We start from the raw sequence: 13,218 nt of genomic DNA, 5'->3' as shown, positions 1-13,218 counted from the left end.
TCTCTAGCAGCCCTACATGTATTCATGATTAGGAAAAACGTATAACTGTATAGTCAAAATTGTAAAGCAATTATAACTTTTATTGGCATTTGGAAAGTTTCCAAAACTTCTTAATGTCCTTATTTGATATGCCCAGAACAGCTTTTGCTGTAAATTCCCGTGTTGTTTTTCTAGGGAGTGAGGATAGTGCAGAACCAAATAAAAAAGCATTTAGGGATTAACCAGGTTTGGTTTTTCCCAGTGTATTTGCCTCCAGGTATTGGACTTTACTGTTTTGAGATTAATCGTCCCTGCCAGGTACATTTTAAGAGCTTCAAGGTTAAAACTGGCCATTTGCACTCAGCCCCGCCCCTAAAGAAGACGCAAGGTCTAGAGGCGTGGGAACGGATGTGGGCGGGGCCTTCCGCCGGAGGGGCGGGGCCTCCGGCGGGAGGGGAGGAGCCGACCTCGGGGCGGACGTGTTTATAGGTCACGCCGGAGGCCGGCGGCGCGCTGGACGTCCGCTCGGAGCAACAACATCCGCTGCCTGTCCGGCGCCCCTTAGCGTCGCGGCGACCCCCGTCTTCGGGCGGCCGCCCGGTGGTCCGCGTCGCTTCCGGCCGCTCCCGCAACCGGGGCCATGGCCGCCGCTGGGGGCGCCCGGGTCCTGCGCGCCGCCGCCTCCGCGGCCCTCCGCGGCCCGGCCCACCGCTGGCTGTTCGTCTCCGGAGCCCGCGCGAGGGCGGGCGTCGTGCTCGGGGGATGCCGGCCGCTGAGCGTGTCGGCGCGGGCGTGGGGCAGGTGAGGCCCGGGAGCGTGCGGGGCGGGTGGACCCGGTACTCGGCGGCCGCCGGCGCCTCCTCGGCCAGTCGTCCCGCCGCCGCCCGGGGGCGCCGCCTGCCTCCCTCCCGGCGGGGGAGGCCTTCCGGAGCCACCCCAGGCGGTGGGCCGCGGAGGCCCGGGCTTCCCCCCGCTCCCCGGCCCCAGCGCCGCCAGGTTCTCAGGTTCCCCAGCACTCTGGGTCTGAGCTCCGGCGGCGGCCGTGCCGGGCACCGCAGCTGGGTGGTGCCGATCGCTCCCCGGGACGCACGCGTGCTCTTTGCCCTCGGCGCGAGGGAGGCCGGCCCGGCAAGCCGGCCGGTCGGCCGGGACTGCGCAGGCGAGGCACTGAACTTGCCTTGGGCGCACCAAGTCCAAGTTGCCTCACTTTTCAGGGGCTCTGTGCCCGGAAGTTTTTTTAAAAAAACAATCATTTTCGGCTGTGGTCCCAGGGTGGGTATTTACACGGCGAAGATCTCCAGGCGTGTAAGTGTAGCTGGAAGACGTCTGCGGTTTGTCTGCTGTCCACAGTTTCTCCTTAGGAAGACTTAGGTGGTGTTTCTCTCTCCCTTCCCCCAGCCTTGACCCAGTGTTTAAAACATACACCGCGTGAGACGTTCCGGCATCTTCATTGTCCCAGTTTCCAGGCTTTCCCTTCCCCGCTGTGGCCTGTGTGCCAAAGGGTGCGGTACCTTCTCCTAGGTGTGTAGGTGTGTTCTTGATAAGCTTTGTATGGTAAGAACTGGGATATATTAACTAGGGAGGAAACGTGACGCTTTCGTAAGTGGAAGTGCCTCCTTTGAACGTACTTGGAATACATACATGTAAGTGTACATATCCATAAATATACGAATGTATGCGGACACACACATACATGTATGTGTACGTATGCATATGTGTACATAAATGGGTAAGGTTTAAATTCGGTTAGGCAGATTGAAAGGGAACACCATGCAGTATTCAGGCAGGAAGGTGAAGTTCATTCTGAACTATGGCCTCACGGTGTATGGTGGACACTCAAGCCCACAGGGGCCCCAGCCGCTTCCCCGCTGCTTATCCAGGGAAGGGGCTGGGGGAGTGTATGACCTCAGAGCCTGGAACCCTCCCATGGCCCCATGAGAGGTGGTGGGTGTGTGTGTGGGGGGTGTCTAGGATGTGACCTCAGAGAAGGGGGAGGAGACCACTTCCAGGCTTGCCAGTTGCCTAGCTAAAGCAGGTACTCTGAGACTTAACCAGGAATCACAAGGGAGGTGCCTTCTGTGTGGACCTTATACTATGTATTTTGGTGGTAATTTCACTCAATTTAATACAGGGAGTTGAACTTTGTCATGTCTGCAAATCCTTGGGGTCTTTTTCTTCTACTTAAAAAAAAATAATTAGGATATCCTGTGTGTGGATAGACCTCAGGCCTTGATTTGCTAGAGGCCTTGATTTGCTAGGTAAGTGTTCTGCTACTTGAGCCAAACCCCTGTTTTTGTTTTTGTTTTTTTTTCCAATCCTGGGGCTTGAACTCAGGGCCTGAACACTGTGCTTGAGCTTTCACAAGGCTAGAGCTCTACCACTTGAGCCATAGCACCACTTCTGGCTTTTTCTGTGTATGTGGTACTCTATGTATATGATACTGAAAAATTGAACCTGGGTCTTCGTGCATGCTAGGTAAGCACTCTACCACTAGGCCAAACTTCTGGTCAAACCTTTTTTTTAATTTATATATATTTTTTTATTGCTTTAGTTGTTTTACAGATAGGTTCTCAAACTTTTTGGTATATGTCATCCACCCCATATAGCTGAGATTAGATGTATTTGCCACCGCATCCCTCTTGTTGAGATGAGGTCTTGCAAACTCTGCCTGGGTGGTCTTGAATAGGATCCTCTGACAACCTCCTAGGATTATGGGCTCTGGTTTTAGCATGCTTCTCAATAGGGTCTCCTGCTAACTGAGGAATACTCCTTCCTTATGCCTCTCCAGCGGCTTCCCCCACCCTCCTGTGGTAGGGGTGTTGCAGCAGTCCCCACATTCGAAGCCTACTGATACCTGTAGGATAGCATGCCCCACTCGCTTGGTTGAAATGTCCTCTGTGTGCTGTAAAAGTAAATGATGGGTAAATGATAACATGGACAGGTTATTTTGAGCACACTACTGGGACTCACACTTGAATCCTAGCCACTAAGGAGGCTGAGATCTACAGGACTGAAGTTCAGAACCAGCTTAGGCACAAAAAATCCACAAAACTCAAGTGTTAGGGTGCTGACAGAGCAAGCCTAGTAAGCCCAAAGTCCTGATTTCAAAGTTCAGACTCTGGTATCAGATGAGTTAAGGAAGTAGTTGTTTGTTGTGATGGCTGGTCAGTTGATGATGATGATGCCAAACTGAGCAGTTGTCTGTTTCCCAGTGTGAAGTCTTACCTTTTTGTGACTAGCTTAGAGTTTCTACTAGTTCTTGGAATGGAAGGGCTTGGGGGAGGAACCTTCAGAATCTACCAATACCAGTCATTAATAGTGAATGGATGACAGTCATGTGGTAGAGTACAAACATGTGACCAGTGGGGAGCCAAACTGCAGACCACACAGTGATAATGGCCACGTAGTTTTTGCCATTTTCTTTAAGGTGGAAGACTTGTAACTTCTGGAGGTGGGGAGGTAGATTTGCTTTTGATTGGCTCATAAGCTTTGGAGAGAAGAAAAATGCCATAAAATAAGCATATTCATATGCATGTGCATGCTTTAATGTTAAATTTTTAGTGATTCTAGGATTTGTGCTTGCTAGGCAAGTACTCTTTTTTTCTTTCTTTTTTAAATATATTTTTTATTGTAATTAATAGAAGGGTTACGTTATATTTGCCAGATAGATGGTGCATTAATTCACATACATTGATACCCTTTCTCATGTCTTGGTCCCCATTTCTCCCCCTCATCTTGTTTTCCCCTCTTCACTATCCAATTTCAAATAACCAAATACAAATAAATCCAATATATCAGATAATAAAGTGAGATACTGTAACAATATGAGATAACCAAGGGACAGCAAAAGAGATGAGAGATAACATAGTACATTAAGGACAACAATCACTCATTATATGGCTTTTGTTTCTATATCCTACAGGTCCTTTCATTTAGCGTCATACTATGGCCTTATGTATCTAGGTTTTGTTCTATTGTAAATCTCTGCTAGGAGAGCCCAAGGTTTCTACTGATTATGACAAATGAGGGAAACCATTGAGCTATTTTCCTTTGAGTCTGGCTTACTTCACTTAATATGATTTTTTCTAAGTCTTTCCATTTCCTAACAAATGGGGTGATGTCATTCTTTCTGACAGCAGCACAGAATTCCATTGTGTACAAATACCACATCTTGTTGATCCACTCATCAACTGAGGGACATCTGGGTTGGTTCCATATCTTTGCTGTGGTAAATAGTGCTGCAATGAACATCGTTGTGCTAGTGGATTTAGTATGTCCTTGTTTCTGGACAATTGGGTAAATTAGGCAAGTACTCTTTAAGCTGACCTCCTACAGTCCTCTTTTATGATTTGAGAGCCAGTCCTTGTAGCTCATGCCTGTAATCTTAGCAGTTCAGGAGGCTGAGATCTGAGGATCTTGATTCCAAGCCAGCCCAGGCAGGAAAATCTGTGAGACACTAATGTCCAACTAACCAGCAAAAAGCCAGAAGTGAAGCTGTGGCTCATGTGGTACAGAGTGTCAGCTTTTAGTGTAAAAGTTCAGGAACAGCGCGTGGGCCCTGAATTCACCCTCCCCGCCCCCAACACACACACCAAAATATGGTTAAAAGTTACTAGAAATACTAAGCAACTGTTTCCTTTTTCAGCTCAGAAGATAAAATAACGGTCCACTTTATAAACCGTGATGGTGAAACATTAACAACCAAAGGAAAAGTTGGTGACTCTTTGCTAGATGTTGTGATTGAAAACAACCTGGATATTGATGGTTTCGGTGAGTATAGAGCACTCCTTCAAATCCGTAAGTGAAGCCAGTGACTAGCCAGTGAACACCAGCTGGTGTTTTTGAGAAATTCTAACCTTTGCTTACTGTAAAGTACTGTAGTGCAGGATGTGTTGGAGTTATATTTTCATTTGTAAAGAATAGGACAATTATACTGTTGTAGTCTTTATAAAAACTTTACGTAGCCAAGTGGCCAGAAATCTCCTATGACTTCATTCATTCCTTACCGTGTCCTGCAGACTGAAGGTAGGGTCTCTTGCTCAGTAGCTCAGATTGACCTCAAACTTGGAATCCTCTTGTTTAGCCTCCCAGTTGCTGGGATTATAGGCACCTGCTGCCGTGTCTGGCTCAGCTACACTTTTTTTTTTTTTTTTTTGCCAGTCCTGGGCTTGAGCTCAGGGCCTGAGCACTGTCCTTGGACTTTCTCAAGGTTAGAGCTCTACCATTTGAGCCTCAGCGCCATTTCTGGCTTTTTTCTATGTATGTGGTACCGAGGAATCGAACCCGGGTCTTGGTGCATGCTAGGCAAGCACTTTAACCACTAGGCCAAACTCCCGGCCCTCAGCTACACTTTTGACTAATAATGTTTACTGAATTTATCTTTTTCTACAATAATAGATTTGGATAATAGTTCTAGTCTCACAGAGTTCTTAAAGATTGTGAAGTGGAAGCTGGGAGCTGATGGCTCACACCTGCAATCCTAGCTACTTAGGAGGCCGAGATTTGAAGATCATAGTTCAAAGCCAGCCTGGGCAGGAAAGTCTGTGTAACTTATATCCAGTGAACCACCAGAAAACTGGACATGGCGCTATAGCTCAGAGGGGTAGAGTGTCCTGAGTTCTAGCCTCATGACCACCACCGCCACCAGCAAAGATTGGGACGTGAAGGGCTTAGCAGAGGGCCCACCACTGTGTTCACTGTGGATAAGCTCTGTGGTTTTTGTGGCTGGGCTATGAAAATCAGCAGCCCTGTAGCTCATTACGTGTGGCAGAGCTGCTTGAGCTGACAGAAGTATCTCCTGACTTGGACAGAAGTGTGTGAGCTGTGCTGCGGTGTTGCAGCACAGCAAAAGTTTTAATACACATTTTTTTTGGGGGGGAGGGGTCTTTTCTTTTTTGGTACTGGGGATCAAACCTAGGACGTTGCACTTTTTAGGCAAGCACTTTGTCACTGAGCTATATCCCAGCCCTTTAATATGAATTTTAATAATGTGTTAACTGAACCTCCATTTAGTGATGTGTTGCAGTTATGTTGGAAGGGGACTATACACGAACTCATATGGTGAAGAAATTTAATCACCGTGAAACCCTGCTGTTCATTTCTTTTTTCTTTTCTTTCTTCTTCTTCTTTTTTTTTTTTTTTTTTTTGCTAGTCTTAGAGCTTGAACTCAGGGCTCAAGCACTGTCATTGGGCTTTCTCAAGGATAGGGCTCTACCCCTTGAGCCACAGCACTGCTTCTGGCTTTTTTCTATGTGATACCAAGGAATCAAACCCAGATCTTCATGTATACCAGGCAGGCCCTCTACCATGAGGCCACACTCCCGGCCCACCCTGCTGTTTGTTTAGGAGGAGGTACTAAGTTGGTAAAGAGCTATGTTTTCAAAACTCGTGGCATGCGGGGCCATGAGTGTGGCCTAGTGGTAGAGTGTTTGCCTAGCATTCACAAAGCCCTGGGTTCAATTCCTCGGTACCACATACACAGAAAAAGCTGGAAATGTTGCTGTGGCTCAAGTGGTAGAGCACTAGCCTTGAGAAAGCCTTGAGAATGCTCAGGCCTTGTGTTCAAGCCCCAGGACTGGCAAACAAAAACAGCAACAAGTCTTGACTATGTTCTCCAAAGTCACTTGAAGACAGATAGTGATAGGCTTGCTCATGAGTAGTGTGCCTCACCCTTCGTGGCTGGTGTTCGTATTCAAATCAGCACACACGAGTTAATAAGCTTAGACCATTAGCTACCCCTTTCCCCTTCTTAACCACTTAATGCACAATGCCATCAAGTATTCTTTTGTGGCCAGCATTTTAAATAACTGCATACTTTTATCTAGATATGTCATGATTTACTTCATCCTTTTCTCTAAATATTTAGGTGGCTTCCAGCTTTCAATTATCATAAGGAATATTAAAGAGAACATCTTGAGTACTTTCCTAAGTCCATGTTTTAGAATTTTCTTGTAGTAAATTCCTGGGGATAGAGTTTCTGAGGAAAATTTGTTTTATGAATTGAATGCTCAGAGTTTTTTTTTTTCTGCTTTTCTCATGGATTCTTGTTTGTATTGGTTAGCAGATGTTCATGAAATATTTAACAAAATATGGATGTGAAAGCTAGTTTTGCTAGGCACTAGTGCCTCACATGTATAATCTCAGCTACTCAGGCTAAGACCTGGAGGTTCACAGATCAAGGTCATTCTGTGTAGAAAAGTTTGCTAGACTCCAAGCAACCAGCAAAATGTAGGGTTGGAGGTATGATTCAAGTGGTGGAATGCCAGCTGAGTAAGCAAGTTGTCGAAGCAAGTGCCAGGCCCTGAGTTTCAACCCTGTGTCACATATATACACCCAAAGTAGTTTAAGTACATTGATTTAAAGTCTTTCAGCTTCTATTTTCTGCTTGAGTAATGAGCACTGCCTAGCAACTGAACCCTGAAATCTGAGCATTTTCTAATCTCTCCCCAGCAACCGACAGCCATCTCCTGTCAGTAATGTCTGTAAGCTGTGTTTCCAATATTTTCTATTGGCTCCATCTAGACACTTGTCAATCATTGCAGGCCTGGAACTGCTACCTGCTGCTGTTCTTGAGCCCAGTGGCTGGTGTGATTTGTCACGATGCGCATCATCAAGTCAGAGCTCTCATTTACACCACAAATCACTGCCTGTTGTATTTAAAGTCAAATGTGTACTTCTTATCCTGGCCTAAATGACTTACACCGTCGATGTCATTTAGTAGTAATAGTCTCCCCTACCTGGATCACACTGGCCTCTTCTTCTTGGCTTAAACTCAGCCTAGGTTTCTTCTTTCTGTGATTTTTAGGCATACTTTATCCTCTGTTCAGATACTTCTTTGTCTTCCTACCTCCAGATGTCAGTTTGCTGCTTTCATCCATTAAATTTCAGTTTACATGATGCCTCCTTGTGTGGAATAGGGGAAATAAATAATTTCTAGACTGTGACCAATGCTGTGGGGAAGATGGAGGCTTACCTAGTCCTGAGTCTCTCCTTAGCCTGGGCCCATTGAAACTTGTTTGCAAGTAACCCAGCAGCTCTGTATGGGTTACCTGGTGTTTGTCCTCTTCCAGTCTGTTTCCCTGTCCACCCCAGGTTGTCCTCTCTGCACTGGCCACAATTCCAGTGACCAATGAGGGATAAAGCCTTTCTCCTTGTATTCTTCATTGCATAAGAAGTAGTAAGTGAATAAATGAATAAAGGTGGATAGTTGTGAATGCTGGAAGCAATACGAATTTGTAAGGACTCTTACTGCAGATGCTTTATGTGACTTGGTTTTCGGCATGTATTGCAGGACTCTATCACTAGAGGGCAGCTGCACATCTGTGATTGAGTTTACCGAGGCTTGGAATCTCAGTTTGATATTTTTCTTCTGTATTATTTCTGCTCTTCATCTGTCTGTTTTGGGGAAAACTATTTAAATTGAGAGGTCCTGATAATGTTTATATAAGTCTGTGTTGATTCCCATCATGGTTAATATATTTCTGACTGTGCTAGGTCAATCTTTACTTTGGAAAATTAGATTTTGCATAACTCCACAGACAGTACTCCCGAGCAGCTGTGTTCTAGCCCTGTGTTAGGAAAGGGGTCAGGTGTGGGGGCGGACAACCTGTCTTGTCAACATCATGATCTTTGTTTTTGTTGCTGTTGTTATTGCCAGTCCTAGGCTTGGGCTCAGGGCCTGAGCACTGTCCTTGGACTTTCTCAAGGCTAGAGCTCTACCACTTGAGCCTCAGCCCCACTTCCGGCTTTTTACTGTGTATGTGGTACCGAGAAATCGAACCTGGGTCTTCGTGCATGCTAGGCAGGCACTCTACCACTAGGCCAAACTCCCAGCAACATCATGATCTTGACATAAGATGCGCACACATGCACAAAACTACCTCTTCCTGTCATCAAGCACTCCTATTATATGACAAGAAAAGAGCATAGTCTGCAGATACCTAATTTTCCCTGAGAAGTAATTTATGATAGGAATTTCAGTGGATTGCCCCAACTTTTATGATCTATTCCTGTTTTGCTTTTTCAAAAATGAAGTCAGGCCAGGTGACATTTTACTAGCCATCAGCCTTTAGTGTAATTTCAAAATTTCCTACATGTAAAATTGTGCAGGTTAACAAGATTCTTACTCTAGGAAAATCACTGTCTTGTGAAAACAAAACTTGTCAAGAGTCTTGTAATTTTGGCTGAGTGTGATGGCGCTCATCCATAATCCCAGCTTTTGACAGCCATGAAACTCTTATCGCCAATCAACCACCATAAGTTGGGAAGTGGTGCTGTGGCTCAAAGTAGTAGGGTGCTAGCTTTGAGCAAAATAATTCAGGGACAATGCCCAAGGCCCCTAGTTCAAGCCCTGCAACTGACAAAAAATAAAAGAGAGCATGTTACTAGACTATGTTACCAGAATTTAGTTTGTAGAACCCAAGAGTGGTTGTTCAGAAACAAAGGCCATTCTCAAAATGGAATTTAGTCTGGGTACCTGCTACTCAGAAGGCTGAGAGCTGAGGATTGTGTTTCAAAGCCAGCTCAGGCAGGAATGTCTGTGAGACTCATCTCCATTTATTTACCCCCAAAACCAGAAGTAGTGTTGAATTATGGCTCAAGTGGTAGAGTTTTTTGGGCAAAATAAAGCTAAGCACATAGGCCCTGAGTTCAAGCACTAGTATTGGCACATAAAAAAATGTAGAAGTATATAACACATAATCCAGGTTGCAGCGGATTGCTGCTGAGGGTGTGCTCATATCTGTTCCTTTTGTAGGTGCCTGTGAGGGAACCTTGGCTTGCTCTACCTGCCACCTCATCTTTGAGGATCATATTTATGAGAAATTAGATTCAATCACCGATGAGGAAAATGACATGCTGGACCTGGCTTACGGACTAACAGACAGGTACGATTGAGGAGTGGATCCTGATTTTATGATGATTGTCTTTTTCAGGCCCAGGTCTTTGGGGTGGTACTAAGTGTCTGTGTGTCTGTGCCCTAAGTTGCATGAACTGAAGTTGTTTCTTTTGTGTTTGGATGGAAGAGAAACACAGAAATTTAGCCTGTCCCTGTGACATGCTAGGCAGTGGCTTAGATCCTAAGCATACTGTGAACAAACAAAAAAAAGACAAATACTTAAAGACAATACAGTGTCAGTTATACTAGTAAGCCGGGAAGATGCATCTTATATTACTTCGTATCAGCTTGCCATCCCACCTGCGAGGGTATGTGCCCGCCCAAGTGAGAGCAGTGGCAGCTGCATCCATCGGACATGTGGCATTCCTCACCACAGTCCCACAGCAGAGCCCTCGCCAAAGGTTCTCTTTTAGAAAGTGGAAGGATTGTAAGTTCTACATCTTAATGCATCTTCTTGGTCTATTTTTACTCCAGGAATTAATATTTATCACAATTTAGCAGGATGGCATTAAATGTAATGCTTTTTATAGTATTCTTGAAGGACAGATTTGTTAATTGAACAAAATTACAGTGGAAAGTTTTACCTGTTTGAGAGAACAGAATTTTCAAAGACATATAATATATACCAGTGATTATGGTAAGAGGTCTGGTTCTTTTTCTAAGTGTACATTATAGTAAATGAATCAGCTTACTTTTATAAGTAATAGGCAGAGTTACTCTTAAATATGGTAAGATTTATAATGCAGGTAATGTTGAGTGATACCTGCTTTTTAATTATCCATTCTTGGTTGCAGTCATGAAACACTTCCAGTTGGTTTGCTGTTTCAAGGAGACTTGTTACTTAGGGTGGACTTTATTTAACTATAGTTTTGTAAGGCTAATGGAATTTAATAGTAGCTGTATTAATATGTGTGTGATGTAGCAACAGATGACCTCATTGAGTCCTCACCAGACTTATACAGTCATTTGTGAAGAATCATTCTTCTCAGAGTTTATTTCCCTCTTTTTTTGTGTGTGCTCAAGGTAGAACAACTCAGGCCTTGCACATGTGAGGCCAGTGCTCTGCCTCTGAGCTTTGTCTCCAGCCCTTATTTTTCACTTGATGGAGTTAAGGCAGATAGAAAGACTGGGAGCGTAAGTCTCTTTAGATACCAAAGAAATCAGATTGTAGCTGCCATCTTCCTGTTTCCATAACACCTTCAGTGCCACATTCTCCATCAACACCTTTTTTTCTCTCCTAAAGGATAATGTGGAAATTACTTCAAGTTTCTGTATTATTTGGTTATGAGAATTGTGGATCTTAATAAGGAGGCTCATTTGTAGCCTTTTATTCAGGTAAAATTGGTAGGTGCATGAGTAGGTAATACTCTTAAAAGATAAAGCAAATAGGGGCCAGGAGTGTAGCCTAGTATGCATGAAGTCCTGGGTTCGAATCTTCAGTACTACATACACAGAAAGTGGTGCTCTGAGTTGAAGGGGTAGAGCTCTAGCCTTGAGAAAGCCCAAAGACAGTGTCCAGGCCCTGAGTTCAAGCCCCACGACTAGAAAAGAAAAGAAAAGAAAAAGCAAATAAAGGAAAAAGTTGTCTAGAGGAGACATGGAATGTGAAAAGCTAGAACGGATCTAAGTAAATGTAAACTAGCTGTAGGGATACCTCTAAGGATATTGAATCGAATTCACCAATTGTTGAAGCAATTGTAAGATGCCATTGAGTCAAGGATGCCGCCTAACCTCAGACATATTACAAATATGGGGAAATTAGGCTCTTAAAATTGATGATGTAACTAGGAAGTTATGCATTTGTTCTAAATTTCCTATCTGAAAGCTTAAAAGTGTAGCCTTTATAGTCATTTTGATTTTCTAGGTTTGAATAATCATTTTATTTATTTATTTACGTTTTTGTGGGTCATGGGGCTGAACTCTGGGCCTGGGCACTGTCCCTGAGCTCTTCAGCTCAAGGCTAATACTCTACTACTTGAGCCACAGTGCCACTTGCTAGATAATCATTTTCTCTTCTCTTGTCCACCATTGTGTCCTTGGCTTATTTCATTGCTCATCAGCTTTTTTATCAGAAGGTAATCTGCTGAATCAATTTGTAGATAGAAAGTAAAGGCTAACATGAAGCCTGGCCACACCAGGCTGTTTTTCATATTTATGGTCTGTTACCTTCTAGTTATAGCTCAATAAAACAGTCTGGTTGTATCTGTTTAGATTTCATGGACATTTAAAAGGCTAATAAATTCCTTAACTGTAGTGGGTAAGCAAACACAAGAATGTCCTGAATGGCTGCCCTGCCTTGTGACTGACATGAGTGAATACTGAAGCAAACCTCTGCCCTCTTTCTGTACAGGTCACGGCTGGGCTGCCAAATCTGTTTGACCAAAGCTATGGACAATATGACTGTTCGAGTACCTGATGCAGTGGCCGATGCCCGGCAATCTGTTGACATGGGCAAGAACTCCTAAGTTACATACAGTAAAAAGAAATATTTTCATGACAATTTCCTATTTTTATAATTATTTTCAGTATAATTAAAGGAGAACCATTGTGGATTCATTATTATTTAGACTAGCTTTACTATTTTAATTTACCTTGTATAACTACTGAATTTTGTAGTGCTGAATGTGTGTAGTAAGTTATTAACTGTCAGCTAAATATTAAAAAATAGCTGGATGTGTCAAAAAACCTTCTGTATCTGACTTTATGTGTGTTTAATGATTTTTTTAGCAAAATATGGCGACACAGTTCTGTCTGTTTCCCTAAAAGAGGAAGTGAGGAAAAGGTATTATTACTTCTTTTTGGTGTGGTTGAAGGAAGACACCTAAATGGCTGAATTTAATTTAAAAAATTAAATTAATTTAAAAAAATCCACTGGAACCTGAATCTTGTACTTATGAGTTTTATGTTCCTGCTGACGCTGGAGAACCTACAGTCTTAAAGGTATAGCAGTAGTTAAACATAAATCTGTATGGAAGAGATTTTATTGCTCAGTAAAATGCTCAATTTTAAGACAGTTACTAACTTTCGAATACATATTTCAGAATTTTGATTCAGTAATAAGTCTGAACACAGGCATTGTAACACTGTCAAAGTTGATGTCTGTTCTGACTAATCAAGGGAATAACTAAAATTAGATGTCTTTATTCTTATCTAAAGGGTGTATAGTCTTACCTTTGTAATCTTTTGAAAGTAATGTTGATTTATAAGTTACTGGCTCTGCAGAATGGAAATCATAGTGATTTAGGTCTCTGTGTGCGGAGCCCGAGGATGTGATCAGGCTGCTGCACCACGTGGCCTGGGCTGGACACCTCCCTCCTCACGGCCCAGGTCAGGCACCCTTCTCC

The 13,218-nt window shown here is 43.8% G+C and overlaps 1 protein-coding gene across 1 annotated transcript; it reads left to right on the top strand.

Moving 5' to 3' along the window:
• Nucleotides 1-458: 458 nt before the first annotated feature.
• Nucleotides 459-12,693, top strand: Fdx1 (ferredoxin 1). Its single transcript, XM_090319559.1, has 4 exons — nt 459-780; nt 4,625-4,749; nt 9,734-9,863; nt 12,225-12,693. The coding sequence occupies exons 1-4, from the start codon at nt 620-622 to the stop codon at nt 12,337-12,339; spliced, it is 531 nt and encodes a 176-aa protein (XP_090175685.1). The 5' UTR covers nt 459-619; the 3' UTR covers nt 12,340-12,693.
• Nucleotides 12,694-13,218: the final 525 nt, after the last annotated feature.

Source organism: Megascapheus bottae, chromosome 27 (genome assembly GCF_031878675.1).
Source record: "Megascapheus bottae isolate mThoBot1 chromosome 27, mThoBot2.hap1, whole genome shotgun sequence".
In the NCBI taxonomy this organism is placed as follows: domain Eukaryota; kingdom Metazoa; phylum Chordata; class Mammalia; order Rodentia; family Geomyidae; genus Megascapheus; species Megascapheus bottae.
This window is presented reverse-complemented; position numbering and strand designations above follow the sequence as displayed.